Consider the following 23,790-nt stretch of genomic DNA (forward strand, 5'->3'; position numbering starts at 1 on the left):
CCCTCCATGCTCTGCTTTAGCTCCCTGGTGCTTTTTTACTGCATCCAAACATCTTCTGATGACTATCCCGAGACATCTAGGGATATTCTTGGATCTAAATATGGGTGGATCCCACAAGTTGGCTCTTACTAAGGAAAAAAAGTGGAGTTTTAAAATGCAAGTTGAAAGTAAAAGAACTCTCTAGAGCTCAAGTGTGAAATTCCTATGTGAATGTACCTGCAAAGTAACTGCACTACTGGTGTCCAGACACTAGATTGGTAGGTGTTCTGTGATTTTTGCATATTCAAACATTAACTTGTAAATTCCTTATGGAGATAAATTTTTAGTTACAGGTTTTGTTGTTTTTTTCTGGTTTTTTTTTCCCCCTCAGCATGGGATTATAAATCCTGCTGTTTTAATTTCTTCTATAATAAAATGTTTACTTTTTGAAATCAGTGCATACCTTCTCTTTACCAGAAGAAAGTAAAACCCTCTCTACCATTAAGGCAATGGACATGTATGTTAGAGTATTTTGAGCTTATGGGATGTGCAGCCAAAGACAGACCAGCATAAGGAGACATTTTTCCTAAAGACAAATTATGATGGTCCCAACCAGTAAAAGAAACACCAGGTATGGCATTAAACAAAAAATGTAAGTCAATGGCAAAACCAATTTTTAAACAGGGATAGTTAAGTCACCATAATGTAGATTTGAAACACAAGTTAAATGTAAACATGGAGAAGCTGGAATAGACTGCCAATCATATTTTTAAATTTATACTGCAACTTTTTCACAAAATCCTATGCATTGACTAAATCTGGTCCTTGAGCATTTGGATTCTGCCCTATTCAATCCCCTGCTGGTAATTAGAATTGTACCCTCCTATGCTGGAGGCTGAATTTGATTTTGAAGAATATTAACAGTCAAAAATTACATTTTTTTAAACTTGGATGGCACATCAGTCCTGCTGCTCTTTACCACCTACCCACTTGCAAATGGCTGTCACTTCTTGGCAGTTAATGAAGTAGCATCCACATGATCAATAGGAAGAAGATATGTCTTTCTAGTTGTAACTTCACTTACATTTCCTCTGGAGTATCTCCGTTTTTATCCATCTTGTAGCCTTCTAATCAGTTTTCCTGCCACTGGATGTAAGTAATCCCACAGGAGCTTCACAGAGAATTACTCAAATTCAGTGGGTAGATAATGTGTTTCATGGACTTCACCTGTGCATCTCTGACTCTCTTCACCAACTCTGCTACCTTACCTTAGCATCTGATTTTGAGTCTCTTGGGCCTGCAGAGGAGGGCTGAACAAAATAACTGTCTGAATCCAGACATGTGGCCCTTTTAGTGGTTAATGAGCAAGCTGAGCTGGGTCTTGGAGGAAGCAATGACTTTGCTCTAGACTTTGAGGCAGGAATCTTTGACAAAGAGGCAGTCTAGTCACAAGAAAACAAACAAAACACAACATGAAGCTGGACAAAATGAAAATACATGCAACATGGACCAAAAAAAAAAATAAAATAAGCCAAGCTATAATACTTTTCCTGTGTCTGGTAATGGTCTATGCAGATCTGACAATCATGGAAGTTTCAGTTTTGTGATCTTTGACTGAAACCACCTTGGTCTGGACAGAACTACCAGTTCTAGGAATCTGCCTTTTTCTGCAGATGCAATTTGGGTCTTGTGTTATTAGGAAAAAAACTGGTGCCAGGTGTGGCATTTAACTGGTACAACTGCTGCATTAGAAACAAGTGCAAAGCTACAGGAGCACTAAGAGATCCCAGCCCTTTAAAGCTGAAATGCATCCCTTCAGGATAAATGTAAATCAAGAATAAAACAGTGGGAATCTGAGAAGCAAAGTTACACCAATATTCCCACAACATCAGGAGGACAACAGTAAATCCTTCTTTTGCCACTGTGTACAGAGAAAATCTCTAACACACCCCAGATACTGCTCTGTGCATTTGGTGTCACTCCACAGAAATTAATAAATTTTTACTGGCAGTATGGAGTCCTGGGATGAGGAAAGCATATATGGTTGAAAGACTGACACAGTGTGTTATTGTGAACAAATACTTGTTTGATACCAAATAATGACAATACCCCATTGAAAGAACAATTAAACACCAACAGGACAGACAGAAAATCTTTGTTAATACTTAGGAGCATCTTACAGAATGCTTCCTTGCTTTACAGAAAGGAATCTCCTTGAAACAGAACGGGGCTACTTGCTTAAGAAACACCTTTTTTTTTTCCACAGGCATAACCAATATTAGAAAGAGCAGTTGCAAAGGTGCTATCTTGGTAGTCCTGATCCTCTCTGTAGTCATACTGGCATGAAATTACTCACAGGAACAATCCCAGTGGGCCTGTTCTCCTGGGATTTGCACTGAACTTTAGCACTGAACTTGGCATTTGATCTCAATCAATCCCCTAGACTTTCTCAATGTTCAGAAAAGGTACATGAGCTGCTTTTAAGTTGTCTTGCTAGAAAATGAGAAAAGAATGTGCTGTCCAGCTCTGACAGGCCTCTGGCTTAGGCTATATTCTCAGCCTATGGAAAACTGAGGCTGGTATGCTGAATGTCATCTGTGAATCACGCACTTGACTGAGTTGCAGAACTGTGTATCAAGCAATTCCAGTCCTACAGTACAGCTGAGAGGAGTTCTACTGGATGTCATCCTCCAGACCAAGTAGCAAGACAAGAAATTAGGATGGAAGTGCTTTACTAGCAAGGGCATATTTCCATAATGAGTTTTGCAGCATAATGATGCCTCTTTCTTTTTTAATACTTATTTTACTGTCTGAGAACAAACAGAAGAAAACCAGTGAATAATTATTTTACACAGAAACTACAGAATACGTGTTTCTGTCAAATCAAAGGCTTTGCCAGACTTTCACTGGTTTGTCATAGTTCAATTTATGGGTCTCATTCATTTGTGAAACTTTGGATGGTGTTTAGAAATCCTTGAAGGTATTTATTGATGCTGAAACTATGGAAGCAGAGTATCTATGTTGGGTGGCCCCAAGAATCAGACATTCTGCAAGCACCTTTCACCTGGCTTTCTGAACTAGAGATAGAGCTAAGCACACATTGCTTGAGGCCCAAATCTTCACTCTGTGGTTTTCACCATTTTCAACTTGCATGCAAGAAATTACCCCTATAATGAGACTGAAAAACTCTTGTAGATTAAGGTTCTAGTCACAGTGCAAAGATTTTCACTCATATGGCTCAGTGTCCTCTGTGAATACATGTATCTAATGTGCATGCTAAAGATGGACAGCACTGAGATCTGTCATTGGGACAGATGGGAAAAGGGCATGACCTTGAGCTACTGCACAGCTCTAGTTATCACAGTCTAGAGTCCCTCCATGTTACTTGGGTAACAAGGCACTTTTTAGCATCAGGAATAGCAGCAGAATCTGCCCAGAGCTGGTTGGGCAAGCAAAGACACCGTGTCTCAATCCCTGTAGGAAAACTCAGTCTCTGTTAGCAACACTTCACCTCTGACCTATGTTTCAATTTATGCTGCTGGAAGGGTCAGCTGTCCAGAGGACAATGATCTGTGTGACTCTCACTGAAACTCAGGGATTGCTGAACTGGGGATGCAGAACCCTCATCTCATTTCAAGGTGTTCCTAACACATGGCACAGGTTTTTATCACCTCACTGTGAACTGCAGCTACACAGCTGCTTCCAGCAGATGGAACTGTTTAGCTTTTCCTGAACTTGTCCTGTGTAAACTGCAGTCTGAACATGAATAACAAAACTGACCAGGCTGGATAATCTAACATTACCAGTGGAGAGGAAAAGGCTGCACTTGAAGGAAATGAAAGCCAAAAACCACAAAGAAACAAAACGACAAAAACAGGGAGAGGTCTTTAGAAAAGCAGAGGCAAAGGCAAGGCACAGAAGAGAAAATATCCAAGAGGTGTCTGAGTGTGGCAGCCAGAGAGGCAAGGCCACAGGGACAGAAAGTAAGCAGGGGACAGCTTTCTGATGTGTGCTATAACATAAGGTGCAGGAATAGGAAAGGTATACAGAAAGATAATTTCACAGAATGATTTTGCAGTGCTTGTACTAGGGCACCCCATAAACACTGAAAATGGGCAAGTATTGGCTTCTCTTGTGCAAGTGTTGATGGTCTGTCAAGAAAAGATAGCAATAAAACATGCTCAGACTCGGCCCACAAACCAGCCCAGATCTTACTCACTTGTAAACAAGCTCTAATAGCTTCCCAGTTCTGAGCTGGAATGGGTCAGACCTGAAAAACCATGGTTCCTCCAAAGTCTCCAAAAGGTTACACTGCTCTCAGCACTACCAGCTTCTTACAATTCATAAACAGTGTGTAGCACTTCATGTGACACAGCTTTTTGCTCCCCAAAGAACTGAGAGTCTGGTTTAACAAACAAAAGAAATCACCTATGGAATATACTAGGAAATATACTAGGAAATTTAGAAAAATTCTAATGAAATTTTCAATTGTTAATGCTGGGGATGGTCCTGCTCAGGGCCAGGAGTTGGACTCGATGATCCTGATGGGTCCCTTCCAACTCAACATATTCTATGTTTTATGATAAAAAAGTGCTGTGCTGCAGATGAGAATTAGCATGTGTCACTGTCATGGCAAAAATAATTGCATAGGGGAGAGTGAATGGGGGTTGGTTTCCTGGGGGTTTTGGAGGGATGGGACAGAAACAGCTCAGGGTCAGCAAGCAGCAAGGGAGTCTTTCCTTAAGAGAGCCAGACACAGGAAGCAGAAAAGGCTTCCTGTGTCTGAAGGCAAGGCAAGGCTGATATCTGACAGATTATAGCATGGACAGTGGCTCAGGAAGTGGCCATACTGAAAGCAGTAAATGTAAATTCCACTGGCCAGTAACTTCTACACAGGCATGGCCCCTGCAGAACACTGGGCTGTGGAATGGACACCAGGAGATATCCAGCAGTCCTGGGGGTGGTTTCTGCCTTCTGTGTTTGTGTAACACACAGCAGTCCAGCAAGGTGACAATGCAGGTTGGGTGCTGCAGGAAGGGCCATGATATGCAGTTTATCCCACAGAATGGCCTGGCCCAAAATGCTGCCCAGACTTCAAGTCCTGCAGTTTGGAGTCTGTGTGCCCTCTGTGGGTCTGCAAACTGTCACCATCTACCACTTGAGACTAGACTTCTAAGGTTATTCAGGAAAGGTGGTTTTAACTATCCTTTTAAATGAATAATGAATATGCTGAACAAATTTTAAATGGAACACACAATTACTGAATTAAGACAAAGAGATGTGAAATAAGGGCAAAAGGAGATGATAAAGATGAACAATAAGATTATTTTACTCACTGAGAGTTTTTCCTTTGCTTGTTTAAATACAGCAGGAGCCTGGTTTGTTTCACCACCTGCTGCTGAGAAATCCAAAGAAAGACTTGATAGTTAAAGACAGTAATAATAAGCATTTCCATTCAGTACATTTGTTAGACCAATTAAATGCATTGAAACTACTGTGCAAAGGAAGTACTTTGTGAAATACCCTGAACTGTATGCAGACATTTCCTTGCCTTAAAATTTTCTGTATTCAACTTACTTGAGGTAAAATGGTATTCTATGTGTTTTGAAGAAAATGAAATGTTGTATTCATGTTCCTAAAAGTCTATAAACAAAAAGAAAAAAGTTCCAGAAATAGCTGACAAATATGTTTCTGTTCAATCCTCAGAAAACTTAGCATCCTGATTTGCAGGACTGTCCTCTAAAAATCAAGCTCCTTTAAATCATCCCCAAATTAAAATTTTAAGAGAGGCCTCTATAGTCACCACTTTCAAAATATTAGCCAACATTCATAATGGATAGAGAGAGATTCACTGTTGAATTTTCATCCTAGTTGTGCCAACAAGGTCAGTGTGTCATGGTCAACTAAGCTCTCAAGAATTTAGAAATTCAAGGTTTATCTGGGACATCAAGAATGTTAATGCAGTATTTCATTTATTTGATACAATATGGTTTGAGGTAAGATCTTTCTCTTGGACTTCAAATTCATCCACACTGTTTTTTGAATGGGGCAGTTTTTTGGAAAGCAGGTTATTAGCTTCACTCCAAGGCTGCTGCTTAGGAAGTGATGTGCTGCTTAGCAACTAACACGAAATCTTCTGGCACCTGTGCCAGGATTCTCTTGCTAAAAGCAGAAGTAGGACAACAATCACAAATTACAACCTTCTGCTATAAATCAAACTGTTTTCCAACTTTAAACCAACCCTAATTCCTCATACAGAAAAGGTCAGATTATTTTTTCCCATTTCTTATGCAGCTCCCAGACACGGTGAGGTTATCCCGGACTTCTGTCACACTACCCACTCTAGTCCAAGGTGTAGGAGAGAGAACTTGTGAGCAGGAAAAGAATATGTAACTGCCTACTTCAGTTCTTGTGAATTTTTAAGAGAGGTGAGTACAGCAGAGCCTTCCCATGTCACACTCTACCACAGCTGTTACTGCAGGTTTGGGTCTGGTTTCCATCTCTTCTAGATAACCACAAACAGCTTCTTTCCTCCTTCCCTTGGCATTCAACCCTAGCAAGTCACCACTGGGAGCTAGAAAAAAAAGCTGTGTCACTTGTACCAATGTGCCTGGTAACAACCACAACTTTTCCACCTGAACACAAGATTTCTACAGGCCCTACAAACATGTTTCAGCTCAGGGGGCAACCCCACAATTGAAAACAAGAAACAGGAGCATATAATGGCCAGGTCATTGTCCTGGCCTTGCCTTCAAAAACACTCCTCTGATAACACACTGCAGTAGCATTTCACAGCCACCAACAAAACCCAGGCCAGGCTGGGGGTTTCACTCATGGAACTACACCAGTCAAGGCAAAGACTTCCCAACTCTCTCATCAGGGTTGGCCTTACAATTTCTTTTTCAAATGGACAAGTCTCTCAAAAAACAGTCCCTGCCTCACAGATTTGGTGCTCTAAGTTACTGGTACTTCCCAGTGCTTACCAGTGATGTGGGAATTTGTTTTCAGGTATTGAGGGGCATTAAGAGAAAAATGTACTTTTCCGGGCCATTGTGCAAAACACAAAAGCAGATATTAACTTCTTTTGGTAGATATCTGTATCTTATGAGTGGACATGTTTCATTTTGAAGTCATGGTAAATGCAGTGTGGAGATTTTAACTGACTGCAACACACTCAAAGCTCTGTAGACCACACTGCCAAGAACTTTTGGGGGGCTTCATTACCCAGGCATCACTAAAGCTGACAAGACCAAACAGGATGCACTGACAGTCAAAACTGGCTTCAAAAAATGGTGCTAAATTTCACATAAAAAGAAAATGGGAGAGAGACAATGTCCCTCTAGATTCCAGATCCTGGAGAGATCTGGATGACACAATCAAGCTCAGGGATATGTAAAATAATATATGACCACCTGCACTCTTAGAATATCAAACAGCATTGCAGACTTTCTCATGGTCTCCACCCAAGTCCCATCAGGAAATATAAAAATGGGAGCTAGACGAAAATAAGGCATACTGTAATTTTTCCAGCAACAATGAGCATGCTGAAACCTTCTAAGAAACATTTTTGGTCACCTTCCGGCATGGTTTCAGCTGCACTGCTTTAGAGCTCAAAGTTCAAGCCCCATTTCTGAAAATTTTATCATCAGTCTGGGTCCATCATTTTGGTTGCTCTCCACCTCAGGACTTAAATAAGAGAGGACTTTAGTAAGGGAGGTAGTTTTTGTATTAAATTTCTCACTTTGACTAATACATCTGCTTCACTGTGCATTGCAGTGAGGGAGAAAAGCCTCTGAGATTTGCCAAGGCAGCACATGTTTCAGGCACAGGGCAGATTTTATCCAAGCCCATTGCTATGACTCAGTTCTCTTTGGGCTCCTAAAGGTCAGAACAGTTCAGAGCAGGTAGTGGTAGAATACCTGAGGGCATGACAGCTCTGACCACACAGCTGTAGAACTGCAGAGCTGAGAACACTACAAAGCCAGTGCCCGCTCCCCACCCATGTTCACAGCTTATTGAATCCCCTGGGGCTTTTGAAAGAACATGTCAATTATGGGTTGTAACTCCTGAGCTATCAAGCTGTGCTTCAGCAAGAGACAGCAAGGAGAAATGTCTTAACTCTGTTTTAAAATCCCTCCCTTTTGGGTAGTTCTGGTTCAGAGCGCAAGTTAGGACAGCGAGACTGCAAACTGAGGAGGAGCCATCAGTGCAACACAGGGTGGACAGAAGGAGCCTTTCCTTTTATTTCTCCTTAGAGAGGGAAGTAAATGGATGAGATTCTGTCACAGGAGCAAAGGGATGGGATTGTTAGTTCTGGTGTCCCAATGGAACACAGGCAGGATACAATCCACACTTCCTACAGCAGAGGCATGAGACCAAACCTGCTCTAAACCATCCTCTGACTGCATTTTCACTGCTCAGACCTCCCTGCTGGGGCTGGCCTACATTCACAACAGGAGGGACTGGTGCAAAAGTGCAGGGGAATGACTGCCTGGCAACACTTTTGGTATTGCTTTGCTTAACCATATGATGGGTAATCAATCTTCCTGTTAATTTCTAAACTGTGAGAAGATGCCTGTGCACTTCTGCAATGTTGTGCCTGATTCTTCTCTTATTAGCCCTAGTTCCAAACAACCACACTACAGTATGTGGCTATGTTACATGACGGAAAACCTGGCCTCTTTTAGCAATTTTTTTTAAGATCACAATGAATGTCAAGATGATCATCCTTCCACTTGGAACTCACAGGAACCATGAACAACATGTGAAAATGCTGGAAGAGTTATTTTGGTCCTCTAAATAATGATACACCTATGAAGTTGCAACAGGAATCATTTCTTTCTTCCTTTCATCTTCCTCTACCAAAGATTAAGATTTTTTTGCTTGGAATGCATTTCGCAGTGTGAGCCCAGATTTCTTCTCTCTCAGCTCCATGCTGTATGTGGCTGGATTCTCCCTGTGGATTTTGACTGTACAGCATAAACATCAGTGACAGATTGGGAATTGTCAATGCAGATAACATCAATAAACAAAATATAAGTCTGAAACACTTCTTATTATGCATGAGAGTAAAAAAGCAGAATAATGGAAATGCATACCATGGTTTAAGTTGCCAACATTTTCCCACCAGAAAAAAAAAAGCATAATTTAAAAAAATTAAAAAATAAACAAAAAAATCATCCACAAATTAAAGATGAGTAGAGATTCCTAGAACACCACACTCTAAGCACAATGCCAAGTTACAACCACAGCACTTGGAGGCCCAAGCAATGACAAGCATACATGATCATTGCCTCCATCAAACAAACAAACAAATACCAGGAAAGAAAGAAAGAATAAAAGAAAAATATACAAAACACTAAAAAAGCAATACTATTTGTGAAGATTGATACTCTTGGAAGAAAAAAAAAATAGAGAAGCTGCTAGAGCTATGAGATTCACAAAAGAAAATGTCTATGTTTGCCAGCCACATTGCATAACTGAACAGAACGCAGTCACCTGTCTGCTTCCGTTTAACACAGGAGAGATGAGTTGGTCTAGTATATTTGATAGCAGGTTTTAAAATTATTTTCCTGGAGGGAGAGTGGCCCTGAACTTCAGTTTTTTTAGCAAGTTCAGCTTTCTTATACACTGCTATGGACAAAAAGAACACAAAAACATAGAATCAGAAAAAAACCCAGCAAACCATTTCACATGATCAATATGTCAAGTGTCAGGCCCACTGCCCCACAACTCCAACCCAATGCGGTGCTTCTTCTGAGGGGAACAAATCCTATGCTGGAAAAGGGGAGCACTGCTGCATTACCCAGTAATCAGCGGGGATGTCTACAATGAAACAGGACCAGTGGAGCAGTGAGCCTTGGACATGGCGTCTCACACAGTTGCACAATATCTCATTAGAAAACACTACTGTTAATAATGCCATGGTGCACATAATCTACAACAGAATAACCAGATAGTACTGTAAAATAGTAAGAAAATTAAAAAAAAATTGTAATAGGAGTGTGAAATGAACCTTTTTTCCTTCTCACTTCATCTCTGGAGAGTGTGCTAGGCTCCTTTTTAGCTATTTTCCTTTCAGGAGTAGAAATCCTGCCTCTCCCAGTTTTAAAAGGTTTCTCTTTTTTATGCTTATCAAGAGATGATCTTCGCAATTCTCTCTCTGCTTTCTCCTCTTTAGGAACAGTCTCTAACTGTTCAGTCATGATGCTCCTATCATCATCTGTAGGATCAGAGCAAATTACAACAACAAACAAAAGATTAGTAACAAATGTTAACAATGCCTCAGAGGAGCAGGGGAAAAAATAGTTGAAGACCAAGCAGATGATTAATTTTAAAAAAGCAAACTATTTTTACCATTTTTCTGAAACATGCTGAGATTACTATTATAACCGTAATAGTTTTGCTTTTCAATCGTTATGATTTGGAAGCAAAAATATTCAACAGACAAAACAGAAAGGATAATGCACACCTTGAGTGTCTGCCCAGAGACTGTCCGTGTCCATGATGGAGTCATCAATTGTTGTTTCGTCTTTGTAATCATCACACGTCTCTGTTTTGTAGTTAGTGAGCAGAATTTCTTCTCTCTGGGGTGAAGCAGGAGCCTCTCGGGAGCCTTCCTTGGGCTCAACTTCCACTTCTTCAACATCTAGCTCCTCCTCAGCCTGGGAGTCTCCTGTTTCAATGTCTTCCTGCTGAGTAGCAGCGAATCGCACGCTGTGAGAAGCAGATTCACCCTCATCAACTGTTGTCTGCACCACGGTGATAAAGTCATCCTCCACTGTCACCACTGATTCAATAATGCCTTTCAGCTCAGGCAGGGCTTCTGGGCTACCCTTGGCTCCCATTTCTTCTGCAGCAGGCTCGCCAAACTCTGGGGGCATTTCTGATACAAGATGCTGTTTATCCTCTTCTTTTGCTTCTTGCCCTGCTTCCACCTCCTCTTCCTCATATTCTTCCTCTTTCGGGGCCCCAGCTGCCAGTTCACATGGCAGCAGCTTTTGGGTTTCTGTAGGTTTCACAGCTCTGTCAAGAGCCTCTTGAGCTCCTTCTACAAGCTGTGGTATGCTCTCCATCTGAATCTCAGCAGGCTCCTCCTGGAGAGGCTCAGCTTTTGGAAAGAGGAGCTCCACAGAAGTCCCCTTAGCTGGTACCTGTGTAGGCATCTCTTCCCCAGACACGGGAGGTTTTGGAGGTTCTGCTTTGATATCCTCTGGTTTCACAGATTCTCCGTTCAAACTTTCTTGAGCTTGATCATGCTCTCCACTAGATTCATAAGATTCCTCCTTATCAACTGCCTCTTGATGTACCAGATCTGGCTTAGTTACTTTCTCCTTAATTTCTATTTCTGACAGTTTGCTGCTGTCCTTTGCATAACTAGGCTCAGTCTTGGAAAGTACATCTGCATCCTTTGCTTCTCTGGAGAAGATGGTCTCCTCTTTCTGCTGAGTGTCTTTGGGTTCAGGCTCTGCTTTTTTAAGAGAAGCTTGGTCCTTCCCTAATGGAAGAGAAACAGCCTCACTGATCTTAGTGTCTAACTTACTCTGATATTCTTGGTCAGCTCTCCTTGCGGCTACCTCCATATCGTGCTTAATAGCGTTGTAATCTGGTTTAATTGGAGCTTCTATATCAGCTATTTCAGCTATTTCATGAACAACACTAAGAGTCTTCTCCTTCTCCAACAACAAACAAATAGAATCCTTTTCTACTGCTATCTCTGAAGCAGAAATTCTGTCATACATTGTATCGGCAGGTAAATGAACTTTACTAGCCACGCTTTCTTCTTTCCTTTCTAACACTCCCTCAGCTCTTGTCTTCTCTTGTTCTGCTCCTTTAATGGGACAGACCTCTTTAGAGTCAACTTGATCTTCACTTTTTTCTAGCACAGTATCCAGTTTCTCCTTCTTCTCCTCCTCAAAGTCCCTCACCAGAGTGGACTCGCCATGCTGACCTAAAGCTCTTTCACTGAGGAAGTCTTCTTTTGATTTTTCAGCAGCTGCCAGCTTCACTTCTATTAAAGACAAGTCGGGAGCAAGGCCACGTCTCAGTTTTTCGTCTGTGCCTTCGTAGAAGGGACAGGTTTCACTTGTTAAATTCTCACTGTCCTGAACTGGAGAAGGGAGAGGTACTGTGTACTTATTGAAAACACAGTAGCCCAAGTCCTCCAGCTGACTTTCAGCTTTCAGAATTACATGGTTTTCATTTGTCACAGGTGGCAGGGCTGTGCTGCTGTCTTCCACAACAGTGTCAGAAGGAACTGGCTTCTTCTGTGCCACCTCAGCATCTGCACTCACAGAGGCTAATCTAGATCTTGTCCCTGCCAAGTCTAACATTTCAGGCAGATCAGGAGCCAGGACAGCCCCATTTTTGTAGTAATCTTTGGCCTGGAAAGATGGTTCAGCCAAGGTCTCAGGCTGGACTTTTTCTTCTGCCATCACTTTTTCTTCTTCTGTGTGCTCATCTTCCTCTCTGCTTTCAATGGGGAAGCAGGGGGCCTTCTCCAGTGCTGGTGTGGTTGCTGGCAAGTAGTCATCACCTTCATCCATACTTCCACTAGTGTTAGTCAGAATATCTGAAGCAAGGGGAGAAAGATCATGTGCACGACCAAAACTAAATCCTAGGGCTATTGAATCCAGACAGGACATGGGCAAGTTAATAGACATACTTCTCTGTTCAATTGCAGATCTCCCCCCAAGTCCCAAGCTCCTGCTCAGAGTTAGGTCATCTTTATTTTTACTGTGGAGTTCTCTCTTGTCCCCATAGACTTTGGGGTCAATAGTGAACATTCTTTCTGTTGGAGAACTGGGTTCTTCAGATGTGTCTGGTGTATAGCCCTGAGCCAGGGTACTGTACCCCATTTCACGAGCATGCACATTCTGCTGCTGATTTAATTCTGTCTGTAATTCTTCCTCTTCCTCCTCCTCTTCATCTTCAGGTATTAGAGGACCTCTCTGATAAGGCTCATATTTACTCTCTTTAGTGTCACTTAGCTCATAGTAATCACTGCTTTGTTTCAGACCATCTGCTTTGAAGGCTTCCTCTTTCAGAGCAGAGGTTTCAAAATACTTTGACATTCCTGACTGATCCTCCTCTTCCTTCATTTGATGAGGAGCTGCAAGACTTGTCTTATCCTCAGTATCTTTTTTAACCTCTTTCTCTAGAAAAGCTTCCAGAGTAGGAGTCTTCTCAGTGGTTAAAGCTGGTGCCTCAGGGGCTTTCTCTGTTACTCTGGATAACTGAGCAGTATCAGGGTGCTCTGCTGTTTTCTCAAGGGTCAGTTCATGGCTTAACTTAGCTGGGGGTACCTGTGTGCTTTGCTGCACCTCCTTTTTCACATCTGCTGCTACTGAGAGCCCGCTTTGGTCCATTTCTTTTTCTTCTTTGACAGTATCAGGGGACTTTTTAGCTTCACCATCCTTCTGAAAGTCCGTTTTGTCTGGGGAAAGTGTCTTAACTTCTGATTTTGCGGTAATTTTACCAACATCTAATATTTGATTCTCCCCTTTATCATAAAAGTTGAACCTTTCTTCCTCATCACTCTCATCCTTAGTCATGTCCTTTTCCTCTCCCCATGGAGGGATTTTTGGGGTGCTTGGAGTTTTCAATCCATCTACAGTTACTGCTGAGACTTCTTGGAGAGATAATGTCCTGTCTCTGTGGATCTGTTCATCTTTACTGAGATCTTTGGCAAACAGTTGATCAGTAGGTTCCTGATGTGGTTTGAAACTGTCTTTGAGTGAAAGCTCCTGGGGGAGAGCAGGAGATGGGCCTGAAGGAAGTTCACTTTTGGCTGCTTCTGCCTTGGGTTCTTGTAGCAATAGAGAACTTTCACCATGGCTGATGGCACCACCTTGGATATCTTTGAGGTTGTCTTGAAACTTGATAGCCATAGCTTGGTTGGTTGATGAGGGCACACCTGCAGTCCTTTCTTCTGCCCTGCTCACTTCAGGCAGCTGAGATGACAAGTGCTCTTGTTCTTGAGGAGCAGGAGGCTTAGCAGCAGGTTCTGCAAAACTGGCTTCCCCTTTCTTCTGTGAATCAGTTTTCAAGATCCACTCTGATGGAGGTGAAAGCATTTTTTCTTTGTCTTTCCTCTCTGAATCCTTTTTATCTGCAGCCTCTGTTTTTGCTGACTGTGGAACTAAGGCATCATATTTAGGTTGCTCAACAGTCTTACTGTCCTTCCCAGATTCACGTTGCTTTGTGTCTAATGGTTCTGCTGCAAAAGGGCACGTGCCCTCCTGGACACGGAATTCCATCTTCGTGGCTGCAAGTAAATCTGAAGTAATTTGTTTGGGTTTTATAGCAAAATTATTTAAAGCACTTACAGGCAGGCAGTCACGTAGCCTACAACATTTTAATATGAATGATGGAATGGAAAGGGAGAAAGATGTGAGCATGCAGCAAGGCATCCACCTAGAAATCTGCTTTAAAGTGTTAAATACTAGTTTCCTTTCAATATATAAGGTTTTCTAAGAAAAATGTGAGTTGTACTTGTATAAATGTGAGCACTGAAATGAGATGATTTCATGTAAATTCATTGTCTTCATGATTGGTATAAAACAGCAAAATCACAAATAACCTCACTTCATTAGAAGCTTTGCTGGACTCTGTAGCTTATGTTAGTTTTGTGTTGGTGAAGTCTGCAACTTCAAAGTAACCACTGGTACCTTTGTGTGTTGCTGATATTTAAAACATACATAGTAATACATTTCTATGCATTTTTATACATTGTTGTTCTACATGCAGCCTAAACTAATGCTGAGATAATGCTATGATAATACTAAGATAATGCCTGCAAAGGGTTTTGCAAGTTTCAGAAGAGGTTGTTTTTTTAACTGTATCAACTTATAACACTTGCTCTTTGCCAAATGACCAAAATCTCACTGCTGTCACCAAACCAGCATGCGGAAATCAGCAACAGACCTATTAATACTCCCAGAGCTGGAAGGTCTGGTCTTCAAAATGGCCAGTCACCTACAGCTGTAGCTAAAGTCAAAGAATACTTGGCATGTTTCTGTGAGACTAGATCAAATGCTAATTAAGTTAATTTGAAACTAAAAAGGCTACTCTTATACTCTGCCACTTTATTTTCAAAGGGTAATACCTAGTTAAGTTTTGTTTTAATACTCACTCCATTAATCATTAATAGCTTGATCTTTTTTTAATGTCCTGTGGAAGATAATGATTCCTATCTCCTTGAACTCTCCCTATAATGTAAAATATGAAGAGAATGACTGCAGAATATGGCATATCTTTCTCCACTAATCTGTAAAACAGGTTTTTTAAGTTTTTTCTAAAGCTTGTTACAACTAGCATTGGGCCAACTCTGTTTCTTCAGATCTGTAGTTCATGGAGGCATCTTTTTCTCTGATGAATCTGACTGTTCTTAAAACAATTAGTATCGAAGTATTGCTCATTATTTAAATATTTGCATATGTTGATACTGAGTCAACAAAACAACTGACATTCTAAAATCTACAGGTAACCAAACTAGAAATCTACACCTACAGTAATTTTGCTCCTGTATGTTTTTACATATGGTGACTGACTTGCAATCCCCATGAAGTACAATGCATGGCCACTGGGCTGATGTCATCCTCATTTCACAGCAATTAAATAGCTAGACACTGCTTTTCTCTATGTATCCTACTGTGTCCCTTCCTGTGGTGCAAACAAACAGTACCAATGGCATCAAAGCAATTCTGACAGCCAAATGAATCCAGTGTTCTTCAGCTGGGCCATTCAGAACACAAGCCTCCTAAATGCAGCATTCCTTAGCCAGGTAGGGAGTGGGTACATCACTACTCCACTCAAGGGGTCTTAGCACCTTGTTCCACTGGCTGAAGAGAAATACCACTAAAACAAAAATGCTGAAGCCTAGTTCTTATGTACTGAAAGATGACTGCACGAAACATTTTGTTCAGGGATTAAGTCTAAACACCTAGTGCACCCAGTCCTAACCTTCACTTTGAAGGCAAACATCCCAGTGGAAGTGATGGAGATTTTGCCTAAGAAGGGCACTCCAGCAGGGTTAAACATTTGTAATGAAGTGGCACACGCAAAAAATAAGAGTTCTGGCAATGACTGAGGATAGGAGGGGTGGATTGCAATGGATGACAAGGGTATGATATAAGAAGCAATAGCTTTAAGGAAGCTAAACCAGAATGCATTGAAGCACACACAAAAAAACCAAACCAACCAAACAAAAATCCTGCAGACTGCAAATGAAAACATTTCTACAGTTTAAGCATCTTTATGTCATAGTCAAAGGCGGCAAATCTGCTGTTTGAAAGAAATGCAGATGAACCTCTGCACCAAAAAGAAAAAAAATACATAGATTAGCAATGTGACTGGCAAACACATCTGAGATGGGGAAAAAAGGCTTACACAGAGGAATAAGCTTAGCTGCAAAGCAATATTTTATCATGGCAAAGTAAAAAAACTCAGGAATCAGCCGCAGCGGTGGGAAACCATGTTGTCATACAGCACCTACACAATCAAATTATCCACTACACACTCTTCAAGCATAATAACAAGAGCAGTCATACTAATAAATGGGAAAAAACAGAAAATGAAGCAGGCTTGGAAAGCACTGGAGAAAGCTGGAGAAGGATTTGCTGGCAGCAAACACATGCAAACTTAAGGAGGACACACCTTCCTCAGCCAAGGAAGAGGGTGTGTCTTTCAGGAGTGCTCCCACAAAGGTCACACTCTCCCTGCTGGATGCCACATCTGGCACTTTTTCTTCATGACACACTGAACCAGAATCCAAGTGACCCTCACAGAGGGCCTTTGCCTGGTCCAAAGGCTTAAGGGGCCTGTGGTCTTTCCCCACTTTCTTCCCAGGAAAGAGCAGAAGGTTTCACTTCCACAGCCATCAGACTCTTTACTGGTACTTCTTCTTGGAGATGGAAAAAACAGGGGCCATCCCCACCAACAGTAAACACCAAGCACACAGCTGAACAGGACTACTTTTACATAACCCTTCCAGGACTGCATTTACACAACCCTTTCATCTCAATATTTTCAACGTAAGTCTGTAAAGAACTGCCAGTACCCAGTTCATTTTACCCACCATGGAACTGAATTTTTCTCAGGGAAAAAATCAAACCAAAAGCCTGCCTCTCCCCACACAAGCATGTTTATGCCACAAGATGAGAGCTGATAGTGTTTTACAGGCATACGTCTCCCAAGGATGACAGTGGGTCAAAGAGTCTTTGGAAATGAAGATGGAATGGAATGATGGATGGCTCTGACAACACTAATGCATCAATGAGATCAAAGTACACTGATATTTTTCTAATAAATGTGCTGTTTAGTCCAGTACAAGACATGCAACTGAAGTGGAGGAAGGTATGAGGCATTGATTTCTTTCTGCTGACCTTGGTGATACAGACTGCTGAATGCCAGCAAGTCAATCTACTGTATGAATCCTGGATTTGGCAAAATGCTGAGAACCTTCATAGTCATAACAGGCCTTATGCACGGCTAATGATTAATGGTTTTTGCAAGATTTCTGCCAAGTTTCCTACACTGAATGGGTTTATAAACAATTTCTTCCTTATGCTGTCTGACACCTGAAATCAATATGTGAAAATCACTATTTTAACATAAGGACTCTTCATTTTCTTTGCTGTTTTCCCACTTACCCCCAGGCTCCTCACCATCAATTAAGACAAAGAAACCAATGAATGCAGTGTAACTATTTGTTCATCCAAATTTCTAAAACATTCCACTCAGCCTATAGGCTGTTAGCATCAGTATAGTAGAATCAAGAACAGTCTTTGCTTGTGCCATGACAGAAGAATTATTAGAAAAATCTCCATTTCAGGCTTGTACTCCTGCCACTGCTACTCAGACAAAAATGACTATGCACTATTAGTAGTCTCTATGGTAATAAGGATTAAGTGTGAATCCTGTGATTCAGCAATGTACTCAAGGAGCTGACCAGCAGCCATGCTGCAGGCAACCTGATGACATCTGAGTTTAAAATGTGTCTCACGATGAAATATTGTGCTGAACCAGGCCTAGAACAAAGCATTTTCAAATCTCAAAGTGGCTGCATCCATCCTCTTGGAATTACAAGGACTTTGTTTTTCTCCTGAGACTGACCCAGTGAAAACCAGACAATCAATCATCTGTTTCAGCTATGGCATTAAAACAGTGATTTAAGGAACATTAACACTATTTGAGGCTGAGAAAATATCACTAGGTAAAGAACAACACATTATTAATAACATAAAATAATTCAGGTTAGATACTGTATCTTAAATGAACAGAAGCCAGAAGATTCAGAATCAGACCCTAACCAATGCCTGAGCATCGCAGAAGTATTTGCATGGGGGCAGATTGTAAAAGCAGCCTTGCAGGACAACAGGTCTCCAGCTACAAGAGACCCTGACTTGAATAACTTGCTTTACTTTTCTTTTTCTGATTTTATATACTTTTGTATGTGCAGACCTCTCAATTAAAAAAATGCTAAGGAAAGCCTTTTATTTTACTCTGAGCAATACTCCTTCATTTCCTGGAACACTTTACACAAAGCCACATGAATAAAAGTAATTACCCTAACTAAAAAGTTTTCCTTGAATTAACAAAAGAATCATATAGCCTCTCCTTGTGCAGCAAACCCTTATGCCAAACAGACTGCTGGCCAGCAAGGACAGCTGTTTCACACAATAGTCTCAGTTGGAAGGGCAGGAAGGATCCTTCACACACAGAAGGATCATCAAGTCCAACTCTCAAGTGACCAACCCATAGAGGGATTGAATTGGCATTTTAGCACCGTGCTCTCACCAGCTGAGAGGATCTCAGAGTCTCATAATGCCTATCTTTCCACTCATGATCCAGCTTATCTGCCTTTTTTCTCCTCCACATAGATGTTCTGAGATCTTACACTCTCACCAGAGGCAGATGATATGACTGGAAAGGAAGCTGCCCATGAACTGGTCAGGTTGTTATGTACAGCTGTAGGCACACAGCTAAGTAAGGCTACCCCTATGATTTTTCTATCTCCCTACCTTCAGTTAGATATGCTGACATGAACAATCATCAATCATTAGTGCTGATCTTTACTGATGCTGTTACAGTATTAGGCTGATAATTCTGCAATTATCCTGTTAATTCTGAACAATTCCGGCTTTCTTAAAATGAGCTAGTAACCAGTTTCAGGGGGACAGCTCCATCCTCCTGAGACACAAACCTTTAGAGGATCCAGAACTATTTTTGCTTCAGCTCCCAAGACTGAGTGCTGTGAAATGAAACTTCAACTATTTCACTTTTCAAAAGTCAGCTGTTCTGTTAGTCAGTGAAGAAGATTCTCCCTTGATTTTACTTTTACATAACCCCTACTGATAAAGTACTACTTACTGATGTGCTCAGGACATACAAACAGGAGGTACAGAGAGGCATTTTTTCCCCTCTGTGTTTGCAGTCAGCTGGCACAATGCAAATGGAGTGTCTCCACAAACCAACTGGAAATCAAGCATGACCCAATATGGCCTGAAATTATCTGTGTACACGGGGGTAAAACTTACTGACTTCACCTGTTGGAGAATTGAAGTCCTTCCAGGCCATCTTTGGTATAGACATATTTTCCCCCATTGTGTAAACAATTGACTTACTTTCAGTAACAATATTGTGGCCTACTCTGTGTACTGTTCTTGGCAGTATTCTCTGGCACAAAGAACAAATCAGCTCCCAGATCTTTTAGCTAGCTGCTCCTGTTACTTCTGCTCTAAGCCAGGCCTGAAGAACAAGATCCCTGATTTAAGTGGGAACCACGGTTACACTGACCCCGAAGCTACAGAGACATGGAGACTCCTGGAGGGGCTTCACTTCCATCTGGGGAAAAACACAACCAGGTTTCCCTCCCCAGAAGGCAGCAATGCCAGGCACATAAAGAATGGAATGGATGGCAGGTGAGTAGAGGGGAAGAGGAACCAAATGAGACCATGCTCAGTTCACCTTCATCATGGCCCAACAAGACCTCTGTGCTCTTCACTGTGGCACTGGGGTGTGTACTAGAGCCAGTCCACGGTGAGCTGAACAAAGGGTGTTCATAGTACCCCTCATGTGAATTGCAGGGCTCCTCCTTGGGCACAGACACTGAAATGGAGGGGGCCAGTGCCACTGCCTGCTGGCAGCAGGCCCACAGCCAGGGCAGTGCTGGAGCAGCCCCACCTTATGCTCCACCCCTGCGTTTACAAACACACAAACAAAGGCTGCAGGACAGACAGACACACACCAGAAAAATAAAGCAGGATGGACACATGCTCTAGCACCACCAGCCACTATGTCACGCTGGAGTGGGTGACACCAGCCAGGCTATTGGTTAATGCAGGATGGAGGAATGAGGCAGTTGTGCATTTTAACACGTGGAGCATGTAACCTGGCCCTTTCTACTGGGTTTACCAACATCAGAAACCAATCCTAGGAGCAACTGAATTTCAAAACTACACACTAATTGCTTAGAAGAACACATGCTGTGCACAAACCACATCTCACACTATACTCATATGTATTACACACCTGACTGACTGTACTGAAAACCTCTGAAGTGTCCTGACATAGTTGTATTCCTCACAGTCATCAGATTTAGTACTTAAAAGTGTAAAATAAAAAAAAAAAATCTTTAATTTAAAAGGAAATGAGTTACATTTTGGCCAGTGGTGACTTTATTTTTCATTGCACCTGTTTCAAAATTCCCCACTTTTCTTTTTCCTATAAATAAATAGCATTTAAACAACAACAAAAAAAAAAAGACCTTCCCCAAATAGCTATCTACCTTTTTTTCCCTAATAAAGGACACAAAGTGCTGCTCACAGCAGTGTCTGTTAGTTCTGTATTTTATGCTGTTGTGTCATGTTTCCATGGGTGAACTAGCTCCCACCTCAGTGTTTGCTAATGCTTTGGAATGACAGGCTTATTCCCATCACTGTAGCCTTGCAGAAAATCACATTAGGGGGACTAAACCAGCTACTGACAAGTACAGGGAGGGGCAGTTTTTACAAGACAAAGAAAAATAACACTTCCCGATGAAAATGACTGGCCTACCACCTCATCTATACAAGCCGAGGGGAGACTTGAGACCTCCCGTAGGCTGACGAATCCTCTCATCACGAATAAAGCTATGAAAAACTAAACAACTAGTGCTAGAGAAAAGATTTTTTCAGTCCATTCTCAGTGTATGACACCTGGTAGTTTGATGAACACTGATTCATGGGGTGCCTTAAGCAGCTGCAGCTGTTCCACTGGATTTCCTACCAGCTTCAAGTACAAGTCCATACTATGTGTCCCTGGTCTTTCTAAAGGCAATTATAACTTACAGGATTTCCCCCAAAGCCCCCAAAACTGTCACTCTTAGATCCAAAACACTGTCAGAAAGCAAGGCTTTAACACAGGCAGTGTAACAGATCTCTTTGTGGGACACCAAAACAAGAGGGCTGAGGAATGCTACCCTAACTGCAGTTACCCAAGCCGTGGAAACTTTTGATCCAAAACAATCCCATTTATAAGAGCTTTAAGGATCTTCCTGGCAAACAACAGTAAGTTTTAAGGTTTTTTTCTACAGTACATCATGACAAAACAACATCTGTATCTTTACAAAAAGCTCCTCTACTTTCTCAAGTAACTGGCAGCAAGTGTCCTGTAACGGCATGGCATGGATTTCTTCTGCCTGGGAAAGGATTGCTGTAGGAGAAACCAATTCCATGGGTCCATGTTTGAGGCTGGCTGGGACCAAAGGGTCTGTGTGCACAAAGACTCCACATGGAACTCAGGAGAACAGCATTCACAGTTTCTTTAGGGGAACAAAGAGTGCACAAACCACTGATAATTTGGCTGCTTCTCTTCTGTAGTGCAATCCAACCCCCATATTCAGGGGTTTATGCAATATTAAAAGAGGCAGGTGTGGAAAGAACCTAGCAACCCACTTCTACCAAGCAGGAAGCTCTGCAGAGCACTGCAGTAGGAAATGCTAAGCACAGCATTGTGCCCAAGCTTCCCATTTTCCCCAAGTACTCAAGAGCCAAAAACAAGGTTTCAGGGAATCATCTCAATCTATTTGCAGTGCAGAACCTGTGGATTTCTTCTCCACAGAAACATCTACAACATTCTGTAACAGATTTGAGAGGGTTCAGAGTTTGAAAAAGGCAGATTACAGGAGGTGAGCCCACAGTTCAGGGCATGAGAGACCAGGAATCAACTCCCTCCTAAATCCAACGTTCAAAACGTCACCTCCCCCTTCTCAGCAGGGTGCCCTCACACCAGCCCAGGAATTACTGAAGACAAGGGCTGAATGAGCAGAAGCACTTGCCACTTATTCAGCTGGAACTGGGACATGAAGAAAAGAAGGGGAAGGTTGATATCGTCATGAAGCTGACCACAGAGAAGAAAGATGTGAAGAAGGGGAGGTTCTCCTTCCAGCTGTGGGATTATTTATCCAGGGGCTCTTCAAAAGCAAAATGCATCAACAAGAGTGAAGGTGAAATCCCAGCATTTGTCCATACTGTTGCAAACAAGGCTGAAAATCCTTTCTTTCTAGGCTCTGAACAGACTGTAGGAGAGAAAACAGAGGCCTTGCCTCTGCTCCTTAAAACTGCAGGAACTGACAGCAGTAAAAATGATTAGTTAATACACACATTGTGATGGTCCAAAATCACCAGGAGTGCAAAGTCTGCTGCTGTTTGGGGCTGTTACATTTGTGGCTATTTTACAGATTTACATTGGTTTTTTTATCAGTTTGAAGAAAGATATTTTCAGAATTAATGCAGATAATTTCATTAATAGGATAATGATGTCTTCTAAGGAGGCTATGCTTTTATTTCAGCAACAAGAGAAATCCATTGTTATTATAGTCCCTTCTAATCTTTTCTGTCTCAATACATGGGAAAATCCCTAATGCACTTTAAAGTCCAAGATTAAAATCACTTCTCACAAAGGCTAATTCTGCCTTACTTTCCTTGTATATTTTGAGAATGCCTTTCAAGAAGTCATTTTCACTGTCAACAGACCCATTTTCACAAAACACTCGATTCTTTTCAGTTTACAACACATTCTTATTTGGTATATAAAGGCTATCCTGCCTATTTCAAAGTGGAAGGCAGTCCATCAGAGGCACCCTTCTTTTTCTTAATGTTTAAATTTTTTTTATATGAAAACGTTGTTGACCATCATCAAAAGGCAAAGAGCACAAAAGAAATTAGAATATTACATCAGTCCTGCAAGAGCAGATACAACTGATAAAAGGATTAGAGGGTGCTAGGAAGAATTTAATTTCCTGAACAAAATTATTATATTATAGTTAAAATAAATATTGTAATTTTAATAAGGCAAATCAGTTCTCTTACCTTCTGCAGCAGTAAAAAGGGACAGGTTCATTTGAATGTTTTCCTGCAGCCAAATGAAAGAAACCTACATCCAGCAGACTCCTCTCTCATGAAATAAACCTGACCCACAAACCTCTCTGTCTTTCCTACCTTTTTTTTCTTTTAATTTGTGTTTGCTGCATGGCTGGCCACATCCACCTTTGTCAGTCTACAACAGTGATTTCCTTCCTACATTGACTGAAGAAGTCTCTTGGATTCAAAGCAATGCGACACACACTGACAAGTGCATTAGGAAGAGCTTCTAGGAGAAGGGGAAAAAAAAGGTCTGAGGCAGACACACCAAGTGCTCACTTTTTTTTTCAATTAATTAATAAACTGTATTTTACTAAGCAGAAAGATGGACAATGTAAAGATGCATGAGGATGGATTGCCAGATGATATAGGGAACAGGAGGTTTAAACAAGTACAGTAAAACTGGGTC

General features: G+C 41.5%; 1 protein-coding gene across 1 annotated transcript in view; it reads right to left on the minus strand.

The window, feature by feature from the left end:
* The window catches only part of MAP2 (microtubule associated protein 2), a 226,405-nt gene that overhangs the window by 22,226 nt on the left and 180,389 nt on the right, over positions 1–23,790 (minus strand). The window contains exons 7-12 of the mRNA XM_041411690.1: positions 11,688–14,257; positions 11,613–11,651; positions 10,451–11,567; positions 9,995–10,201; positions 9,478–9,612; positions 5,316–5,377 (exon numbers count right to left, since the gene is read on the minus strand). Coding sequence (XP_041267624.1) covers positions 5,316–5,377; positions 9,478–9,612; positions 9,995–10,201; positions 10,451–11,567; positions 11,613–11,651; positions 11,688–14,257 — 4,130 coding nt within the window. The remainder of the gene's footprint in view (positions 1–5,315; positions 5,378–9,477; positions 9,613–9,994; positions 10,202–10,450; positions 11,568–11,612; positions 11,652–11,687; positions 14,258–23,790) is intronic.

The sequence above is a fragment of the Onychostruthus taczanowskii genome, unplaced genomic scaffold (assembly GCF_017590055.1).
Source record: "Onychostruthus taczanowskii isolate IOZ18803 unplaced genomic scaffold, ASM1759005v1 scaffold37, whole genome shotgun sequence".
In the NCBI taxonomy this organism is placed as follows: Eukaryota; Metazoa; Chordata; class Aves; order Passeriformes; family Passeridae; genus Onychostruthus; species Onychostruthus taczanowskii.